Raw genomic sequence first — 22,343 nt, forward strand, 5'->3', positions numbered from 1 at the left:
AACATGACTGAGTCTTAAAAACCAAAGGGAGACTATTCCAACAGTCAAAAGTGACTAGAAAGTTACAGCAAATGACTAAGATGTCATTAAGGCACTCACTCTCTAGAAAGACATGGAGTTCAACATAGGAAAGTTTGAGGGCAGTTCTGGGAAAAAATTAAGCTGTCTCATGTTCACATTCCATATAGTTCAGACTTCTTAAAAATAAGTTACAACCACAAAGTGACTATAAAGAAAATACTGATGATATTGGCACAGGAATTAATAAATGGAACCAAACAGATCCAGAAATAGACACACGTATACATGGAACTTAAACATATGGGAAATGAGGAATTTCAATTTGTGGGAAAAAGAATCTCTTATTAAATAAATGGTGCTGATAAAATTGGAATTGCTATGGGGGAAAAAGCTCACAAAGCTAGATCCCTATATATCCGATTTTGGTACTTTATCACCCAATATAGCAATAAATTGGAACAAATAGGAAAAAACTGGAAACCATATGAATGTTCATCAACAAACAATATGAGATGAAAAACTAAATTCTGTTACTTCCAAACTATGGAAAATTATGTGATTGTTAAATAGAAATAAATTAGATGTATTTATCTGAAGAAATGTCAGTTGAAAAAGCAAACTGCAAAACAATTTGTTTAGAAGGTGCCCATATGCTTGCAGCAAGGTGTAGAAGGGCACTCAGTAAACCGTTAACATCAGTCACCTCTAGAGAGTAGGAGAGGAAGACAGGACAGGGAATGAATTATTAGTTCAACTTTAGATTGCTTCATTTATTATAAGATTACCCATCAGCTTTGTCATTAAAAGTAATGAAAAAATATTTGGGGAGAGGAGGAAAAGGACTACTTAACTTTTTTAGCTTATCCAACAACATCTAATACAGTAGGTATTCAATAAACATTTGTGGAATGAGGAGGGAGGAACAAGAGAGAGATGAAATAACATGTTTAAACATGTTTGCAAGGGATAATCATTAATGGAATGACAAAGCATTGTATATCCTACAAACAAATAGTGTGAGGAAGGGAATAAAGAGATATTTGATAAAGTTGGCAAAAATAAGAAAATGGAAAAACATGAAAAACAAGTAAAATAAATAGTAGACACCAAAAGAAGGGATAAAAGCAACATAGTAGTTACCCCAATAAATGTAAAAGGGTTGAATTCCCCTATCAAAAGAAACAGACTTTTCATGTTAGATTTAAAAACTCAGGTAGGTGGTATTCTCTGGAAACACCTAATTAAACATAAAACAACAAAAGTGATATTATTCACAATCTCCATAAATATTATAAAAGATACCATAATAAGCCTAATAAGAAATGTGCAAGATCTTAAGATAAAAGCTACAAAATTTTACTGAAGGACATAAAAATACTTAAATAAACGGAGAAATGTTTCATATCTTGGATGGGAAGATGCACTATTGTAAAGAGGTCAATTCTCCCTAGATTAACGCTTAAATTCAATGTAATTCAAATCAATATTCCAACAGGAGTTTTTAATAAAACCTGATTCTAAAGCACACAGAAATAAAACCTATTAGCCAAGAAAAAATAGAACAAAATTCATCAAGTGTGCCTTATTCTACTCTATATTAAAATAACTGTTTCCATGAAGAAAGTAATTTAGTAGAGAAAAATCTTTGTTTCAGACTTGCACTGTCAAAGCAACACTTTGCAAAACTGAAAACTTCCTAAATGTCCATCAAACTGGCTTAATATATCAAGGTAGATCCACAGAATAGAACACTATGTAGCAAAAATCATGACACACATGAACATTCATTGGCATTGGAAAGATATTCCCAAGATATTACAAAACAAAAAAAAAGAATATTTTTTTTTGTTTCTACCGTAAAAAATATCTAGAAATACGTATTAACTGGGTTAGTATCTATGGGGCTGGAATTATGAGTGGATTTTATTTTATTTTTTACTTTCAAATTTTTCATCAATAAAGTATATTAACTGTAAATTAAAATTGAAAAAATTACATAATATAAAAAGAAAAAAGATACCAAGCAATTTTACATATCTTAAGTACAGTATTAAGGTGCAAACTGATGGTAGGATAACTGAGACCAGAGTACGTAGTCAGAGGTTTGAAAGGAGAACAGAAGGAGGATGGCATGAGGAGCTTTGTTTTGCTTGCTAGAGCATGACATAAGAAAAGGGGAGGGGTAAACACATAGGTAACTACTGAGAAAGTGGTTATTGACTAGGGCATCTTTAGAAAGTTAGAAATGTACCCCCAGGTTCTCTAACAGTTCATTAAAACCTACTATCTGTGAATTTACTAAAACTTTTAAACCAGTATACCTTAGGTGAACAAGTGTTATCATGTTCAAAATATAAGCAAAGTAGCATTTTTTTTTAGACTCAGTCAAATAAATATTTTATTGAATTGAAAACTTCTGTACATTAAAGTAAAGTAACATTTCCATAGTCTAAAGCTTTCCACTTTAAGGCTTAAAATTGCTGCTCCCCCTTTGGTGGTTGTATTCTAGAATTTTAAAAACAATTCCATGTTCTCCTAATTTATAATTAAACATAGAGTCATGCGCCACATAATGACATTTTGTGTCATTAAGTATGTGTCACTAAGTATGTAACTTAGTACTATATAGCCTAGGTGTGCAGTAGGCCATAGTATCCAGGTTTGTGTAAGTACACTCTATGATGTTTGCGCAACAACAAAATAGCCTAATGATGCATTTCTCAGAACATATCCCCATCATTAAGCAACACATGACTATATATATATATGCACAGTATATCTATATCTAAGTCTATTGCCATCATAAATCTCCATTGTAGAGCTGTGGAGCACTATATTTCTGGATAAAGAAGTTTTAATTTCCTTTAGCCTATATTCATACATGGATGTGTTCCTTTGGTTATCATAGTTTGCCTTCTTGGGACCTTCTGTAGTTTTATCACATCTTTGCTATCATATAGCAATCAGGAATTAAAGAATTTGACAAGATGAGTTATTTAGGGAAAACCAACTCTTCTTTCCCCACCCTCCAATCTAGGAAAGAGATGCTCGGCAGTGTGCTTCTAAAGGTTGGGATGACACCACACACACACATACACACACACACACACATGGGCAAGAAAGGAAAGTGTCTTTCTCTTGCAGGATCTTTAGGTGGATTGACCTAGTGGATCCCTGAAGACTGGAGGGTAGGGGGTGGAGATGAGTGCTTTAAGGCAGAGAAGAACAATTAGGACGGGAGATTGAGAATTCCTGAATCTAATGTTTAGGAGACAGAGGTTTGGGGAATTCCTGTCCATGGTAGAGACCTGGCTCCCACTTGCGTGTCCTGCCCAGGTGGGATCTTGTTGCAGAATGCCTGTGGAGCATGCCTCTCAGCCTGGAGAGCAGTGGAAAGACCTCAGTGTCAGTACAATGCTTCCCATGAGAGGCACCCCTGAGTCCACACAAGGCACTGTGTCTAACCAGTGTCAGAGGACTAGGGCTGGGCCCACGCCCTGCAGAGCAGAAGAGCTGAAGTAATGATGACAACCTTATGGACTTAGGCCCGATGCCTCCTCAATTTTCTGGCACTACAAAAGGCTGAGATTCCTGTGAGATCCCAAAAGGAAGGGAAGATGCTCCAATGATGACTGAGGTTGGGTTTCCTCTCAGGTAGGTGGAGAGATGCTCCAAGAAGATAATTTGTCAATTTAGGGAAAGAAAGGAACAGACATCCATTGCACCCTATTGTTGTAAACTCTAACTCATGGTGACCATACAGTATTCTGGATACAAATACACCATTGTTTTGCACAAGGGCAAAGTAATATTTCCCACTGTATTTCCAATATCCTTACCACTGATAACCAGGATTTTTCTGGCTGGCTTTTCTTAGGCACACATTTGACTGATAATTATGAATGATCTACAGAGACTTCTTCCACCATTTCCTAACTTACCCAAGAGCTCAGACCACATCATCTTATAAGTATGTTTTCACATAAGTTTCCCCTAACACATCACTTTTATATTTGTCAACAAGTGAAGCTCATTTGTTATTTTTCTGCCCCCACACACAGCTTCATGAGAATGCCAGGCAAATGGGCACTGCATCTTCTCAATTTACTTGAGTTAGCATTTGGAAAAGTGTCAAGGGCATGGGGACACTTAAGAAATATTCCCATCATGAGGCTTCCTCAGAGATATGGGTGACCCTGTGAAAGGTGTGCAAGGTGGTCAGGTAGGTGGGGGCAGAAGCTATGATAAGGCATTTACTCCCTCCACTCTGGTACACATACGGGGATGTGGGGTGAAGAGAGCCAGGGGAGGACTGAGGTTGCATCTTTCTCTAAGAGAGGCAGCTTTCATAAAAACATCACTGTCAACTTGCAAAAAGCTCAGATAATGACTAACTCCTCTTACAAAAGTGATCAGTTCGTTAATTAAAAGTTAATTAATGTAGAGCAAAGCAATTCTCATGTTCTTTCACAACAATGAATATGTCTGGAATGTATCTTATTTGTAACACCCTAGAATTTTGTTTATCCAAAACACCAAGCTTAATACTCTTTAAATAGACATTTCAGACCTTTTCCTCAATGGTAAAGAAGTCACAAGCATTATTAAGTTACACAGAGTATTAATTATAGCTATGTGCTTATTCTGTGCCCAGCACACTTATAAGTCCTTTACTCAAATGATCTTATTTAATCTTCACTATAATCCTATTTGTGGTAGATAATGTTATTTACCCTCATTTTATAAATGTGGAAACCAGATATCAGGGAGGTTAAGTAACTTGCCCGAAATCACCCAGACTGTAAGTGGCAGAGCTGAGTTACAAATCCTGGCTCTCTCAATCCTTGCTCTTAACTACCCTCTACAAAGTTGCCAATGATGGGAAATAAATAAGTAGTATAAAAACCAAGTGCTAAAGAAATCTCTGAAGTGCCTTCCCTGAAGAACAGGCCATCAGAGAAGCTTCTGAAAAACTCATAGGCCAGGCGCTGGATCCTGAAGGAGGGAGAACACAGAGGATATCAAATTATTCCAGGCAAGGGGAGCATTGTGAGCAAATGCACAGAAGGAGAATGTCTGGTTCATTCAAGGAACCCAGAATAGACCGGGATTCCTGAAGAAAGGAGACCAACTCCACGACTCTACTTGCTTCTCTCAACTTTCCTCTTGGTGACTCTTCTGATCTGTGGCCACATGCCCTGCATAGACCTGACTTTTGCTTTCATTCATCTGCTTCTTGAAGTGACTTGAGCCCTTTGGTCCAAAATCAGCAGTGTTTTGGGGGGTAAGGGCAGGGCAAGACTAGCATATCTTCCCCATGGAGCTATACTGTCATGTTTCTCCTCAGATGAATACGGTTCTCACCTCTATGGATTCACCTGGTTGGAGCAAGAGTGCATGTAAGTATACACAGGGAGAGGAGGAGTGGCACTCACAGGGAGATTCCAGCACCAGACCTAGTTTGTTTGTTTGCTTCTTTCTTTAATGAGAAAAAAAATAACATTCTGGTTATAAGGATGTGAGATAGCATACCAAACTATTAAGGAAACATATTCATCAGGACACCTTAAAAATAGTCATTCCTTTACTCTAAGCATGCGGGAGGAAATCTGAGGAGCCCCACGTGGCAGGCAGCATTGCGCAGGGGAAAGAAACCTTCCATGCTCCTCATTCTTCATAATTACTCACCATATCCCACCTGTTTTATTTTACAATGTTTATCCCATATCCTTTCCACTGCCTCTGCTACTTTCCTAGCAGGAGAATGGAAGAACTATGGCAGAGAATATGTGGATTTCAGGCCCAGATGTTCCAGTACAGCCTGATGAAGAGCTCAGTTTAAATGTGTAGGAAACAAGAAATCAAGACAATAATGATATTTGAAAGGTGTCTCCTTTTTTCTCAACCATACTGTCTCCTGTCTGGCCCCTAATAAATTGCGTGATCTTGTATAGGGCAGATCATGTCTCAAATTCCTCATCTCTAAAATCAGAGTAGAAGAAACAACTAGCCTCAAGGTTCTTCTAGTCCCAAAATTCTATGATCCATCCAAGGTTCACCCTTTTATTCTAGCACCTGAACCACGTACCAAGCCAGGACCAGTAGATTCTAAGATTATCGGACCTCAAGGAGCTTCTTTTCTTTTTTTCTTTTTGCTGAGGAAGATTCACCCCGAGCTAACATCCATTGCCAATCTTCCTCTTTTTGCTTGAAGAAGATTCACCTTGAGCTAACATCTGCGCCAATCTTCCTCTATTTTGTATGTGGGTCACCAACACAGCACGGCCACCAACAAGTGGTGTAGGTCTGCGCCTGGGAACTGAACCCGGAAGCAGAGCACACTGAACTTAACCACCAGGCCACGGGGCCAGCCCCAAGGAGTTTCTGAGAAGTTGGAAATGTTGGGAAAACAAAACAGATGCTCATTCACTCAGAAGATATTGATGAACAGTACTAGTTGTGTGTGGGTCTGCACGTGACATAGTATTTGATGCTGGGTGGGGATAGAGTGCCTATAGGACCCCTTTCTTCACGGATTTTATGCCTTAGTGGGGAAGATACTTACTGAAAAATAAGGATCACAATAAAATCTGATGAGTATTACAATAGGGCAGAATGTTCCAAACAGGCCTAACTGGGAGGAAACAATTCCCATGGGGTGCCTGTTAAAGATACAGACTCCTGGGCCCACCCAAACCCTAGGAATCAAAATCTGCTCAAAAGTGCCCTTGAAATTTTTTTAAATAGCAATCTTCATTAGGCAAGTTTAGAAAGCCTGGTGATCAAGAATGAGCAGGACACTACGGGAACTCATACCTATATGAAACAATCAGTAAAATGAAGTACATACTGGAAAGCCAAGTACAGCAGTGGTTAAGAGTATGGGTTCTGCAGTCACACTGCTAAAGGTCACATCTCAGCATCATCCCTCAGAATATAAATAATAATAATGATGCCTTGGGATTGTTGTGAAGATTAGGTGAGAAAATCTTTGTAACAGTAGCATAGAAAGAGTAGCACAGTTATAGAACCAGAAGGTGAATCATGAATAATAAGAGGTTCACTATATGATTCATAAAGCTTCCCTGTTCTCCCAACAGGGAGAATGTAATAAATGTAATAAGTAATTGCCAAAAAAAAAAAGTGGTTCTGTTTCTTCTATAAAAAGCAGAATAGGGAGAGTTGAATAGGGGAAAATCCAGACCACGCTGTAATCAAAAGGGAAGTCTTTCATGTAAGAGAAGGTAATTGTATTAATTCTAAAGGCTAGACATGATTTAGAAAGACAGAGATAGAGAATGTGAAGAAAAGCACAAAGAAAGCAAAGACACAGGGCTGTTCATAGTGTGTATGAATGTGAGACTTGTAGCACAGGCCTCATTCTACCACTAATTAGCTATGCACTTTTGGGTAAGTTAGTTAATTATAATTGGCCTAAATTTATTTCCCTGTGATAATATGGGGTTTTGTTAATTATATTATAGTTATAGTTTTTTATATATTCTATATTTCCATCATCTTCATAGTCTTCTCTAGTGTAAAAATTCTGAGGGGAACTGCAATATACACTGGATCCACTAGATGGCAATATTTGGCTTTGTAAACGGATGTGTTTTACAGCGTCTGAAGACCTCTAATAATCACCTAAGAGCGCGTTTAAGGTTCTCCAGAAAACACAGATAGAATACATTAACTAATTCCTCATACTGAGGTCAATTCATAACATAAAGATAAAGCAGGTGTTTTTCATTCCTTTGTTTTAGACCCACAAGTAATAAAGGGTCATTGTTAGGACATTCTGTTTTAACTCTTTACTGCCAGGATGAGTTATATCATAAAAACAAAATAAACACAGAATTATGTGCATGGGGTCCCATTCTGAATTGAGCCAGTACAACACCCCAAAAGACCCTGACCCTCAGTCAAATGCAGCAAGTCAATCATCCTTAAACTTTTTCATCATAAATAGTCTACATATCTCACCAAACTCCTCCCCAAAAAGAGAAAAGGAAAAAAAATCTATTTTCTTTTCAGCATGATACATTTTTTAAGTAGTGTTAATATTATCCTTTTTTTTGGTGAGGAAGATTCGCCCTGAGCTAACATCCATGCCAACCTTCCTCTGTTTTGTTTGTGAGATGCCTCCACAGCACAGCTGATGAGTGGAGCAGGTCTGTGCCTGGGATCTGAACCTGCGAACCCAGGCTGCCAAAGTGGAGTGCAAGGAACCTCAACCACCTGGCCACAGGGCCAGCCCCAACATTATCATTTTTTATAGTAAAAGTAAACTATCCTTATTTTTAAAATTATGACTATTCAAAACACTGTAAAGAAGAAAATGAAAATCATCTTCAAGCAATAACAATGTTAATATGTTTCTGTCAAAGTCTTTTTGCTGGATGGAAAAGAAATATAGATGCATCTTTTTATCTTTTTTGAGTTAAAAATATTTTGAAATCTTTCCATGTTAATAAATATATTACTATATTAATGATCACTAGCATTCAATCAGTCACCTGTAAATATTTACAAAATTTATACAGAAAGTGTTCCGAGGCAACACACTTTAATTGAAATGCCTGGCCTTTCCCGACAACACTATTCTTCACAAAATTGACAGAAATGGCTCCATTTAAGGATGACTAATGACTAGAGTGGGACTTACACAGAGAAAAGGAGGAAGACAATGGAACATAACAGAACCTAACAAATGAGCTGATGAAAAATACATATCAGAAAAATTTTGCCAGGAAGCAGATTAGTTCAACAAACACTCAGGTGATGACCTGAAAACAGTGAAGGAATATATGACCCCTCCGAAACAACATCTCAAGGAAGGGAGCAAAAGGAACACTTTTGAGAACTACATGGGTGACATGCAGAGAAGGCTAGAACAAGAAAGTAAAAAGTAATGCAAAGACCAAAGTTGAAAGTGAGCTGAGACAATGGCAGATATGGGAGGGAGATACTTTATTTTTTTTATGATATTCTGAGATCATAATAAATCAAATAGAGAGATACTTTATTTTTTTTATGATATTCTGAGATCATAATAAATCAAATAGAAATAAACCTTTAGTAAGTATTAGAAGGAAACTTAGCTGAAAATATGGGAAAAGCTGAATCTTCAAGTCAAAAATGGACACCATGCCCCATGAAAAACTGACACAAAACTGTTAACAATAAGACATTACTTTATGAAATTACTGGACTCAAAGATGAACAGATACAAAAGAGGTGTCTCTAAAATAAAATATCTCTGAAAGGCTAAAAGTAAAAGGGATGTATGAGACAAATGAAAATAAAAGAACGAGCATCTCATTTATCAGCCAAGGTTGATTTGAAAGCAAAATAAAATTAAAATGAGAATAAAGAAAGAACTTTTTAAGGTAAAGGGTATAATTGTAATGAAGATATATTATGAATCAAATAAGATGGTATCAAAAAAATCATAAAGCAAAAATTGCCAAAAAGAAAACCTCAGGAAAGACAGAAAGAAATGCAATAATAGTAGGAGAATTAAGTTCTCTCTCTCAGCCCAACACAGTTCAAGTATTCAAAAAATAAGGATATAGAAGATCTAAATAAAATTATTAATTAGCAGGCCCTTAAATATCTTAGAAGTCATTCTGTGCAATGGTGTTATGTTTTTATGTCACTAGTACAAATGCTGAGAAATACTTTCAAAATGCAATGTTGAAGGGTCTCTCTTCACATACAAAACTACGTAGCTTTTAAAAATTGGAACACGTAATTCACAGCACAATTGAATGCACTGACCAATAGCTATGTTTTACACAGTATCTTATTTAACACAGTCTCAAAATCAACCCAATTATTATGGACTCCATGGCAGTAAATTATCTTACTTTAAAATGACTTTGGCAACAGACTAGAGGTAGACTCATGAAAGAGATTTTTGAAATTAGTTTTCTACTTCGCCTATAGCTATCTAATAAATATTCTAGTCCCTTCTACATTATTATCTCACATTGTATTAGAAAAGAAGCTATATTATTACTACCTGGTGGAACTGATATTTAAGGAAAAATAAATTGCTTTCAAGATGTTATAAGCAGCTATGTTCTTCTCCAGAGAACAATTTCTATTACAGTTCTAAATCTCAGATCTATAAACCACATTAATTACTAGTTTTCTTTCTAATAGTAGCATAAAAGGCCATGTCTCAATTGAATCCAATGTCAACTTCAGTCGTGCAACAAAATCAAAAGCAACAGGCATGTCAACATCCACCACCATCCCACATCCCCAAAGCCTTGCCCATCATTGCCAGACTCTGCTTTGTTACAACTCATGGACTTCAAGGCAAGATGAGGGATCCTCTAAAGTCAATGACTTTCATGTGTCAGGCTCAGTCAGACATGATGAAAGACAGGAGAAAAATTGGAGGAACTTGGCACAGGTAGAGGCAAAGCAGAGCCATAGAAAAGCGTTTCTTAAGAATCCAGGTAATAGGGAAATTCATAGAGACAGAAAGTAGATTATTGTTTGCTTAGGGTTGGGGGTGGGGATGGGGATGGAGGGATGGAAGTGAGAGCTTTAGGATATGGGGTTTCTTTTTGAGGTGATGAAAATGTTCCAAAATTGACTGTGGTAATAGTTGCATATATGTTGGTGAATATACTAAATACCACTGAAATGTATGCTTCAAATAGATGAATTGTATGGTATGTGAATTGTATCTCAAAGCTCTTTTTTGAAAAAGAGGAGGAAGAAGCCAAGTAAAATGTGAGCCAACGAGACCCAAGCAGGGAAGAACATGAGACTCATACTCAAGAGCAATCCAAGATGAAGTTTACCAGAGGCTCACATAAACAATTCTTGTGTCATAAAAACCTTTTCTGCAGGATGGCCACAGAGAGACTGCTCTTCTTTTAGAGAACTACTGCATATCTATCAAAATATTTACTTCTTAAAGGCAAGGGCAATAAGAAAACTATTCAACTTCTGTTTAAAAAAAAATTCTATGGGTTTCAGTTTGACCTAGACTAATATCAAGAACCAGGCCATAGTATCAGTTTTTAAAACATGCAAATCTATAGAATCCGTAACATACCCTTTGCTAAGACAGTTAAACTGAATTAATGCTCTATCAAAGAAATCCCATTCCCCGAGGTAAAGGGCAGACGCTGAGACTCACAGTTTGTGATGTCACCTTGAAGCTGCAGAATCTGAGGAACTGGCATTGTGAGGACAACAAGATCGAACTGCTCAGGGGAGCCTGTTTCCTTGGAGACTTCCCACTTGTTATTTCTCAGGTTAATCTGGGTCACACATTGTCTGAAGGAAATATCAGCACCTGTTCCAAAAGCAAAATTATGTTCACATAACCAGGATTTTCCATATGAATAAGGGGGAAGAGAAGAGTTACAAACTGGATCCATTCAGGTGAATAAAATGGTGAATGAAGCTTGTTTTCTTCAGCCACTGGGGTTCACTTTCTTTACCTTCTTTCTCTTTTAGTGGAAATTACTATCTTCTGGCACCCCTTGCACCTCCCTATCAATGCCTGCTCTGGGGGAAAAAGTAATACTAGTATAATTAATAATAATAGTAACCATAGCTATCTTTCATGACGCACCTACTATATGCCAAGACTATGTCAAGCACTTGATACACCTTATATCAATTAATTTCACAGATAGGAAAGCAGATTCAGAAATGTTATGCCATGATTTAAAACTAAATACATCTGACTCTAAAGCTCATTATCTTTGTAGAGCAAGTATACATTTTAGTAAAGTGGTTAACAATTCTTCTCCCAATAGCAAAAGAGCAATATTCTCTATTGAAGGAATTAATATTCCCTACTAAACCTGAAAAAAGTCTCTGAAAGAGAAATCCAAGTCCTCATCAATGGATCAATCACCTTTATTAAGAATAATCAGAATTAAGAGAAATACAATCTAGAATATCCTCTCATCACATTTTCCTTCTTCGTACTAATCACAAAGGTATTTTAATAGTTATTTGAGCAGTTATTTGACTAATATTCTCTTCCCTTTTGAACTGTAAGCCCCAGGAGCCAGGAATTATGCTTGTTTTGTTTCTATGTATAGCATATAGCATATACAGTATAGATCTTGGCATATACCAGGTATTTAATTAATATTTGTTTAAGAGAATGAACTATGAACCATAAAGTGAAAGATAAGAAAATATAATTGTATCATTAAGTCTCCTCGGTACACTAGCACTTACCTCACGTTCTAGTTTTCAGAAAACTTTGATTTTAAAACAAATCCACTTTTATTCAGCCTCAGGAATAGAAAAGACAGCAATGAAAATGGAACAAGAAAAAAAAGCACACTGAAAGATCCTGTTCCTCATTACCTGGCATACCTCATGTTCCTAGCCACTAAAAATCCAGCTTACGTCCAACCTCAGCCATGAAGCTTCTTTTCTGTAGCTACTCCAGCTTGATGCGATCCTTATCACCTATGATGTCCTTCAACCATCGCTGCCTTTACCACTCATTCTGACATCGATCCAAAATATCTCTATACTTTAGGTATATCTTATCCATCCAAAAATACTCTAGGCTCCTCCATGTCAGGTCTCCAGATCCCATATACCTTTACATCTTTCACTTTCCCTTGAATAACACTACAACATAGTATATACTCAAATTTTTTAAATCAAATGCAAATATGTTAGAAGGAACATGGTGTCAACTAGGCCCAGGGGTTGATCTCTTTGAAGCAATTAGCATCATTCTGTTCGAAGATTAGAGCAAGGGCTTGTACACACTGCTCCAACTTGCCTGAGGGTTTTCTCTAAGGCCCCTGCTTGCGGAAGGTGCAAATAACTGGAGCTTTCAATTCACACTCACTATCTCCTTTATCCAACCAGAGCAGCCCCACTTCACTCTTCTATTTATTCAGGATGTCTCGCCCCTGACTTAGTCACCTCACTTGCCTCACTCTCGTCCTGGCCCTGACCTAGACCTCAACTAAGTCCACTGATTTTATAAGTTCTATTCAGTAGTTTTTTCAGATAGTAGTCTTTTTGAAAGGGGCATTACATTGTTATTGTTGGTGATGAGTAGGTGTGTGTGTTAAAGGGAATTGAAGTCCACTGACCTAGAAATTCTCCATAGCCAGCCAAATGTCTTAGACATGTATCCCAACGGTCCCAAAGTGTTCTGCAAGGTGTCTATCAGTGATGCTGTAAGTATGGACTTCAGATCAGCAGAACTAGCAGCACCGTGGAACTTGTTAGAAATGCACATTCTTAGGCCCTATCCCAGACCTACTGAATCAGAACCTCTGGGGATCAGGCTCAGCAATCTGTACTTAACAAGCTCCCAGGCTTGTTACAATGCATGGTAAAGTGTGAGAACCACTGGGGTAGATAGATAGACCCAAATCTAATACCACAACCGGCAAATCCACCCCAAAAGCGGTATTTTCTAAGAGTTAGGGGCAATGGTATAGCAGCTCTTACCAACCAGGAAGTTTTCCTTTAAAACTGCTAGGAATGAAGTATCTGAGAAAGTGACATTTACTTGTGAAAGTAATTAATAACTTTCAAAAGGATCACATGTTAAAATCTAGAGGCTCTAGAAACTCTTATTTTAAAATAGTTAGAGAAATACATAAAATCTCTCAAGAGTCACTTCTGAGCTTAGTAAATTTGACCATGTCCCTCTCTTATGTAAAATCCTTCAATGGCTTCCCACTGTACTTGAGATAAAGTATAAAATCTTTAACATTGCTTACAAAGCCCCTTACGATCTGTCCCCTGCCTTAGTCTTTAACTTCATCTCTTACCACTTTCTCTCTTAATTACCACCCTCCAGTCATAATGACCTTTTAATTCTTTGAATGCACCAACTTCCTCCTACATTGGAACAGTTCCAATTTGATGTGCCCACCACATGGAATTCTCATCACTCAGCTCTTGGCCTCATTCACTCTTGCTATGAAAGAGTGAAAGGTACCCATGAAGACAACAGTTCCTCAGCGATGCTTTCCCTGACGCATCTCCCCCCTCACTCCTCTGAAACTCACATTAGGTGAGGTTCTATTATTATATATTCTTTCATAATGCTCTCACTCCTTTTCAGCATTTATTACATACCTTTTTTTGTGTGTGTAATTAGTTTCTTGTCTTTCCCCTCACTACACTCTACATTAACAGAGGCAGGGGCCATGTTTCTTATTTACCACTGTTTCCCAAGCACGTCATATCTAATAAGAATGAAAAATCTGCAGATAGCTATAAAGATATAAGAACACGAAGAAATTTTAAACATTTTACAAGGGCAAATGTATTTCTGTGACATATTTATTCAATTTTATCCCCTGCTTTCCTTCATTTTAAAGAAAAAATCCAAATTCATTTCCCCCCATAATTTCCCACAAATAGGTTCTAGGGAGCAGCAGTTCAGAACCGCTGAGATGGAACGTGAAGAGATGTGAACAATGTCTAACTAAGTGCACTGCTTAAAGTAAACAGAAAAATGCTTAACCAGTGTTCGCAAGCTATCCTCTAGTTTCTCCCTGAAGGACATGGTTATGGATGAGTGCCATGATCACCCATCTGGGAGAAATTTTAAGACAGAACTGTCCAGGCTTATCTTCCCTACATCCATTTTAGAAAGAAAATAAACACAAATGTAAAACGGGAGAGAATGATAAAAGTAAATATTACAAGAAAGAAGCCACCTTAGCAGATGGCATCTGCAAATTAGATCATGTTTTCTAATAAATCAATCCAGTCAACTTTGACAAGTTACATCGCACATGTTGACTTTTCAGATTGTTAGCCAATGTCCCTTTTAAAATAGATGGTAAAATAAAAACAAATAAATGAAGCAACAATCCTCCCTATTGGTAGGCCAAACCAAATAAAAGCTTCTCACTGTGTTCTGGAAGCTAAATTCTTCTTATTCTGAAAGATTGAAGAATATGAGCCTTATTCAAAACCAAAAGGACTTGGCTAATCACTCTCAAAATGTCATAGGCAGGAACCATCAATTAACCACTCTCCCAGGTTGTGTAAAGAAATAAAATGGCATTACTCCTTAATAGTCCCTTCCCCCGGGGCCGAGACTAACTGACAATGACAGAGGAGAACTGGGGGAAGGGCACTATGAGGTTGTTCTCTTGAGCCACATGTCCAGTGACATGCAGCAGCAGGGTGAGATGGGAGTAATCTCTCGTCCTCGTCCGGTAGGAAAAAAGTCAGGAAGGAAAAAGAAGGCCCTACAAAACAAATGTTAAATCAGAGGGTATGATTTAAGGTTGAGCACCTCTCAACTGCCCTCTATGGGATAGTTAATAGGAAAAGACAACAGGGCCACCCTGAAGGGAGTTCCAGTTCTGTGACTTACTAGCCAAGCCACTTTAGGCAAAGTACTTAACCTCCCTGAATCTCATTTTTCTCATTAGGAAATCGGGGTAAGGATAACTACCTTGAATAGTGGTTGTGAGAATTAGAAATGATGTATTTATGTAAAGTGCTTAACATAGTGTCAAATAGTTAGCACTTAATAAAAGATAGAGTAGCTTTTGTTATTTTGAATTTCTCCCAGCCAGCAATAATGACAACCAAAAAAAAAAGAACAACAGAAAGTCACGTTTCACTCTCTCAAGGAGAAGACTGCATTAACGGGGAAGGCAGGCAGTCAGTAAAACTGATGTTAACAAATACAGTTTTTTCTGTAATAAGGTTAATGTGAACACATCGGACAATAAATAAGAATAGAACATAAGGGCAAGAGGCACACGTCTATTTCCCCCTGACCATAGACTGAATCCTACATGGAGAAATGATCTAACCAGAATGGCATTTACTATGTTCTCATGTTGTAAATTCAGTCTCACTGACCTCTCCCATGGCCACTATCAGCGACTCTCGAGATTCTCAATAAGTAATATTTGAAGAAGACCACAACGATAATTATTCTAGAAACAGCTTATGAAACAAAACAAATTCTCATCTTACACCTTTCCTCAGTGTTCTTGAACTGGGAACTTAACTGAATTATGATTCATCAAGAAGCCTACTTCTGTTTAAAAAAACAAATCATTTATCATCTTTTTGTAAAAAAAAGGCCATTTTCAAAATACTCAAAAAATACATAAAGAACAAATGAAAATCCTATGGAAAATGAGCGAAGGTTATGAATAAGACATTCACAGAAAAAAATGCAAAGAGCTGGTTAACAAAACAAAGATGCATAAACTCACTCGTAATTAAGGAAATGCAAATCAAAACCACAAAGAGATTCCATTTTTAATCTACCGCATTGACAAAAATTTAAAATTTCCATAATATCAAGACATGCAAAAAGAGACGTTCTCATTCACTGTTGATGAGATATTCTATAAGAGGAAAAGGTGGCACACCTAGTTAAAACTGCACATACCATTTGACACAGCTATTCTACTGTTAGGAGTTGGTTCTACAGATATGCTTATAAAAGTATGTCAGAGTTAGCCAAGGCACCAATATTGGTATTAGCAAAAACCAAAACAATCCCTCACCCCCAAACAACCTAAATATTTACCAGAAAGTTAACAGTTAAATAAATTATGGTACACACTTATCATGTAATACTGGACAGCCATTGAAAAGAACAAAGCACACTGAATTTGCTGACATGAAAAGGGACCCAAGATATGAACCAAAAGAGGTGTAGAATGGTTTATGTAAAATAATCCCATGTGTAATATCTTTAAAAAGAATAAATATAAACACATTTGAATAGATAAATAGAGATAGCCATGTAGATTAATAGATAGATACATAAACATTTTTCTGGAAGCACATATGGGAAAAATGCTTGTTATCAGTGATTATGGGAAGAAAACTAGCTATTGAGTGGTAAATAAGAAAACATCTACTTTATTTTACAACTTTATAGTATTAATATTTAATTATGTGTGTAACTTTTATTTTAAAATGCTAATTTTAAAAGAAGAAAGAGAAAATCCTATTCCTACCTGATTCTTTCAAGTAATGCTTAATAATTGAAGAAATTCCGTGAGGCGCCACAAAGTTACAGTCTCCTTCTTTCATCACCATTCCTTCAATAGGAGAGGTCAGAGGCTTCAAAATACCATGAGCTAACAGTTCATCATAAAAACTGAAATAAATCAATGTATTATAACATAATTATATACTATAATTAGCTCTAAAATACTATATTCTCTTCTAAGAATTTTTAGAGATTATAATCCTAAATAATAACTAGAAATCTTCATATGATAAACTCAATGTATGTTTTGTGTTAAACAAAACTTATAATTCAGGTGAAGAATAGAAATTCCGAGAATCCATAGATCTTTTGCTGACGTTAGCCAAAGGCCTATTCTTCCATATATTTCAAAATTAAAGTCAGTGAAGATAAACAGAAAGGTATTCAGCACACCAATTTTAGATTGGATTAGGATTGACTTCCATTAAAGCTATCCTCAACAGCAATGTAGTAATTCATCTTTATGAGCCCTTATTATGTTACATATAACATCTCATCTTGATCTTCACAACAACCCTACGAGGCTGACATTACAGTTTTCCCACTTTACTCCGGTTAACCTTTTACTGCTAATACCATCAACAATGATAATATCATAATAATTTCACTTCATTACAAAAGGCAAAGTTTAACCATGTTAAAGATGGATGATTTATATCTTTTTACATTATACAACTTGTAAGATTGATTCCACCCCTTTTAAATAACTCACCTTTGGTGGGTTTTGGCATAATGAGAAGTGCACGTGATGTACTGAGCACCCAAGTCGACTGTGCACTGTGAATTATGAGGACTGCTGGCCGTAGTCATTCTTCCTCCTTGAATTAATCCACAGGAAAATGTCTTAGTGCATTATAATGAGCCTTTTGCAATTAATACTATTCCACTGCAGGTTACCCCAAATGGATTACTTGACAGATGTATTAAAAAACTTTTTTTTTTTTAAGTTGAAGGCTTTATCATCTAACACTGTCAGGAAGTAGTTAACAGAGACAATTTGTTCACTGATTGTAAGAAATTTTTTAAAAAGGACTCATGAATAATGTAGCAGAGTTCAGCACTGTGCCTGGTACATATATTTACTAATTTGAATAAAAGGAATGAATGGATAAAGTAAAACAAAATGATGAATGAAATGTCAGAAGGAATGAATCAGGGAAGCTCTTTCTCTCTTGCAGTCAGGTTTCCTGAGAACAACAGGATTCTGTAAACTAGATCTTCGGAAAGTCTTGGTCAATGGGCATTTTGGGATTCTCATAATCTGGAGAAAACTGCAAAGGCACAGACAGGTAAAGATAAAAATCCATTTATTAGCAACAGCGGTAGGCCCAAACTTTGCAAAGTCTGGTCAGGCTTCCTCCCAAGTTGACCACGCCTCCCCTCCAAGAATTCGCGGTACTCCAGCCCCGCCCCCAGCCCAGCCGGGGTCGCCGCCCCCGCCCTCGCCCCTTCTCAGGCCTTTTCCCGGAAGGCGGAAGTCTCCAGTCACGTGAGGAGGCGACCCTGCGCAAGCCGCTTCCGGGCCGAGGTGGGAGCCGCTTGCGGGATTTTCTCCACAGACTTCCTCCGCTGGGGCCCGCGCCGAGTTCCCTTCCTCGGTTCAGCCGTTAGACAACCCACCTGAGTCCCCAGCCTTGTCCCACACAGCGAGGTGCAAAGGCCGGGACGTCTCCCTCCTCAGCAGCGCTGCGCACAGGCTTCCTGTGAGCCCGGCGCCCACGATCAGCACCCGCGCCATCGCCCGGTGTCTCCGCGGCGAGGCTGGCGGCCTGCAGTTAGTGCAGCGGCGGAAGCCGGGCTAGCGCTTCTGGGCTCCGCGCTCCGGCCCCTGGCCCGGCCCCGGCCCCTGGCCTGTCCCTTAAGTAGTCCCGCCGGCCGGCCTGCAGGGGGCAGAGAGGAGGCGAGCGGAGCTGAGAGGCCGGTCAGCCCTGAAGCCGGCAAACCTCGGCGCTGCGGGGAGCCTGCGCTTTCCCCTCGGTTTGCGGGCCGGGAGGTGGCTTCCAAGACAGGCTGGCGCCATCAGCTAAGCTGTAAACTCTGACCCGCCCGTCGCCTAGAAAAACCTGGACATAATGTAGATTATATAGTGTGAGAACCCGCCTCGCCACAGGGTTGGCGTTGGCTACAGCGGAGAACCAGCCTGTTGGGACCTTTGCTATCTTAGTATTCTGTTGAAGGTAGAGAGGAGAGGGAACATACCAGCGATGCCGGAGCAAGCTTTCTTCCTGTACTCTGATGGCCAATATGCACATAATAGGAAAAGAGTTTGGAATCAAGGAGAGATTTTTCTTAAAGTAGCCCTCAGACTTTATGTGTTACGTAACCTTCTTGAACCGAAATTTCGCCATCTGTGAAATGGGGGCAATAGTGTATATGTTCCAAATTTGTGAACATTAAAGATGTTGAATTCGCCAGAAATTTTTAGATCACTCATCTCTTTAATAAATATGAAGTTTGATGTCAGATCACATTCCAAATGCTTTAAGGTATATAAAGATGAACAAGAGAAGGATTCATGACATTACCACTGTTTTCTTTTCCTAACATTGTCCTGGAAATTCTCAATGAAACAACAAAAAGCAATGAGAAGTCTGAACTATTAAAGAATAAAGAATTAAATTACACTGAATTGCAGATAAATTATTACCTGGAGAACTCTAGAGAAATTGAATAATAACTATAACTATGAATAGCTAAGAACTAATAAGAAAGTTGACAGTGGTAGCCAACTATAATGAAAACATTTAAAAATAAGAAGTTTTACTTTATGTCCACATTATGTAGAAATTACTATGCATCAAATTGGTGCTGGATTAATATTACATGTATCTAATGAAAGATAAAAGAACTAGAAGAAAATATGGATGAACATATATAGCCTAAGAAGACATTTATAAGAATAAAAATAAAAGAACTAAACCGAAAAGCATTGAATACATAATCACTTACAACTTCTGTGTTACAAAATATGGAAGCCAAAATACAAATCGTGAACAAATTTTTAGAACAGGTATGAAAGATGAAAGTTTGATATCCTTATTATATAAAATCTTAAAGACATGGTTAAATTGCAAAATCCAAAAAGAAAGATGTGCATAGATTGCATAGAAAGAAATACAAAATTCCAATAAACATGTAAGAATGTTTAACTTTTCTATATTCAAATACAAATTAAAATGAGATGCCATTTTTCATTTGTTGGGAATTACTTTTTAGTATGTTAAAGATCTACATTTGGCAAGAATGCAGCAAAGTACACATTTTAATGTATTTCTGGTGGCAGTGTAATGGACGAGTTTACTGGAATGCAGTTTGATATGTCAGAAGCCTTAAAACTATGCCGTTTAAATGAGACATTCCAGGTCTAGACATTTATTTTGGGAAAATAATGTACAGATGTACATTATGATTTATGTATAAATGTGTTTAACTCCCTGTTACTAGAAACATTGAAGTATACAATCAATAGAGAATTGATTATGGCGATCCATACATCCATATAAAGCTACTAAAAGCATAGTTTTGAATATATTGGGATGTATAGGAAACTACAATGCTGAAAAATAGGCTACAAAACTATAGTCAACTCCCAGATTTTCCTGAACACACACACACAAATATATATGCAATATTAGAGAAATATGAGAGGAAGCAGATGTACTTATATTCTTCTATTAATTTCAAATGTTTTATAAAGACCATATATTTATAACCATTTATTTATTTGTTAGTTATAAACAAAGTAAAGCTTATATGCTAGACAGAATAAGCTAATAAATCCCTGTCTTAAAGTTGCTTGTAGTCTAGTCTAATTTAAGGAATTTCTCTGAAATCAAAAGCTTAAATAATGTGATTGACAATGACAATCTAAAAGCTCAGATTGTCTAGCTGGGAAAGTTATTTGAGGTAATCTATTTCAACAGCCCTGGGCTGCCACCGTTTTATGTATGTAAATATAGACACTAAGTTTAAGTGAGTTTGCCCAAGGTTACACAGTATCTCAAAGAGGACGCCAGGAGAGGTCCTCACGGTCTTGTGACTCTGTTCTCCTGCTCTTTTCCATCATCTTCTGCTTTCTCATTTCTGTTAATCGTCTGATCATCTTGTGCAATCCATCCAGAAACTTCATTATCATCTTCAATAACTTCTGTTTTCTCATTTTTGATATCTGTCAGTCCTCTAGTCTTTATGACCTCTTCTCCCTTGTCTCTCATATCCAATCTCATCAAATTGTACCAGAAAAGTCCAAATTCCACTTCCACCAGCAATGTACTAAAGTGCCTGTTGTACTGTATTCTTGTCAGCCGTGGACATTTAGCATTTTGAAAAGTAATCACCAACAGATTAATTCATTACTTAAGTTCGATCAATCATTATTTCTTAACTGAATTATTACAATAGCTTTCTAACTGCTGTCCCTACTCCCAGTCTCTGTTCTGCACTGATCTTCTAGATCAGTCACTACCATCCTCAAAAAACTTTCAGTAGCTCTCAGTTTCATAAATAATCAAGTTCATCTGCTTGGCATAAAAAGCATTCAGTGAAATTTCCCCAACCTATGTTTATATTTTATCTTGGTAATCTTCATATGTCCTGTGCTATAGCAAAATTGAGTTCCTTTAGGTTCCCTGAACATGTTCTCAAATTTTCCACTTATCTGTGGAAGCAGTAAATCTTTGCTTTCCCTGAGTATAGAGCATACTTTTTTGACTTATGTTTCCAGTAGTTGTAAATTTGCATTAATTCTTCACTCTATTTTTCTTTTCCCCTATGATCAACAATATGCTCTTTAAAATGTTACTGGGAATTTGGGATTGTTATGACCATTGAATAAAGGTAACCATAGTGGCTTGTGATTTTTCATTACATTAGTCTTCAAGGAGTGGTATAGCCACCCACCCCACCCCCAACTCCCAACGTCTAGAACGGGTTATATTAGTCCAGAGCTATAACTATATGGTAATGGGTCCATGGTTGGCTACTGGCACTAGTATATCTTTCTGGGAGAGGTGAGAATGACTAGATGACCTAGAGAAAGTAGGATTGCAAAATAGCTGGGACAGCTCTCTGCTGTCATATTTATTTACTCTTCCTACTTACCTTGACCTTTTCCCTTAACTTCTTTCCTATTCCTGATCTTTGCAAGGCTGGATCCTTCTGATCGTTCAAATCCAGCTTAAAAGTCACCTAAAGGAGGCATTTTCTAACCACTTAATCTAAAACAGCCACCCAGTGATATACCATTAACCTGTTTAATTTTCTTCATATCGCTTAATCACTTTTAGAACTTATCTTGCTTTTTTACCTGTTTATT

The 22,343-nt window shown here is 37.4% G+C and overlaps 1 protein-coding gene across 2 annotated transcripts in view; it reads right to left on the reverse strand.

Moving 5' to 3' along the window:
• RNLS (renalase, FAD dependent amine oxidase) overlaps window positions 1–19,445 on the reverse strand; it is a 264,997-nt gene extending 245,552 nt beyond the window's left edge. Inside the window, exons 1-4 of one of the 2 annotated variants that reach the window (XM_058543463.1) lie at window positions 19,229–19,445; window positions 17,742–17,847; window positions 16,995–17,137; window positions 11,183–11,341 (exon numbers count right to left, since the gene is read on the reverse strand). In XM_058543463.1, the coding sequence (XP_058399446.1) occupies window positions 11,183–11,341; window positions 16,995–17,137; window positions 17,742–17,839 (400 nt within the window). In that variant the 5' untranslated portion in view covers window positions 17,840–17,847; window positions 19,229–19,445. Of the gene's footprint in view, window positions 1–11,182; window positions 11,342–16,994; window positions 17,138–17,741; window positions 17,848–18,649; window positions 18,866–19,228 lie in introns of those variants that run through there. The other variant, XM_058543462.1, reaches the window with a different exon arrangement.
• Window positions 19,446–22,343: the final 2,898 nt, after the last annotated feature.

Source organism: Diceros bicornis, chromosome 6 (assembly GCF_020826845.1).
Source record: "Diceros bicornis minor isolate mBicDic1 chromosome 6, mDicBic1.mat.cur, whole genome shotgun sequence".
Taxonomy (NCBI): domain Eukaryota; kingdom Metazoa; phylum Chordata; class Mammalia; order Perissodactyla; family Rhinocerotidae; genus Diceros; species Diceros bicornis.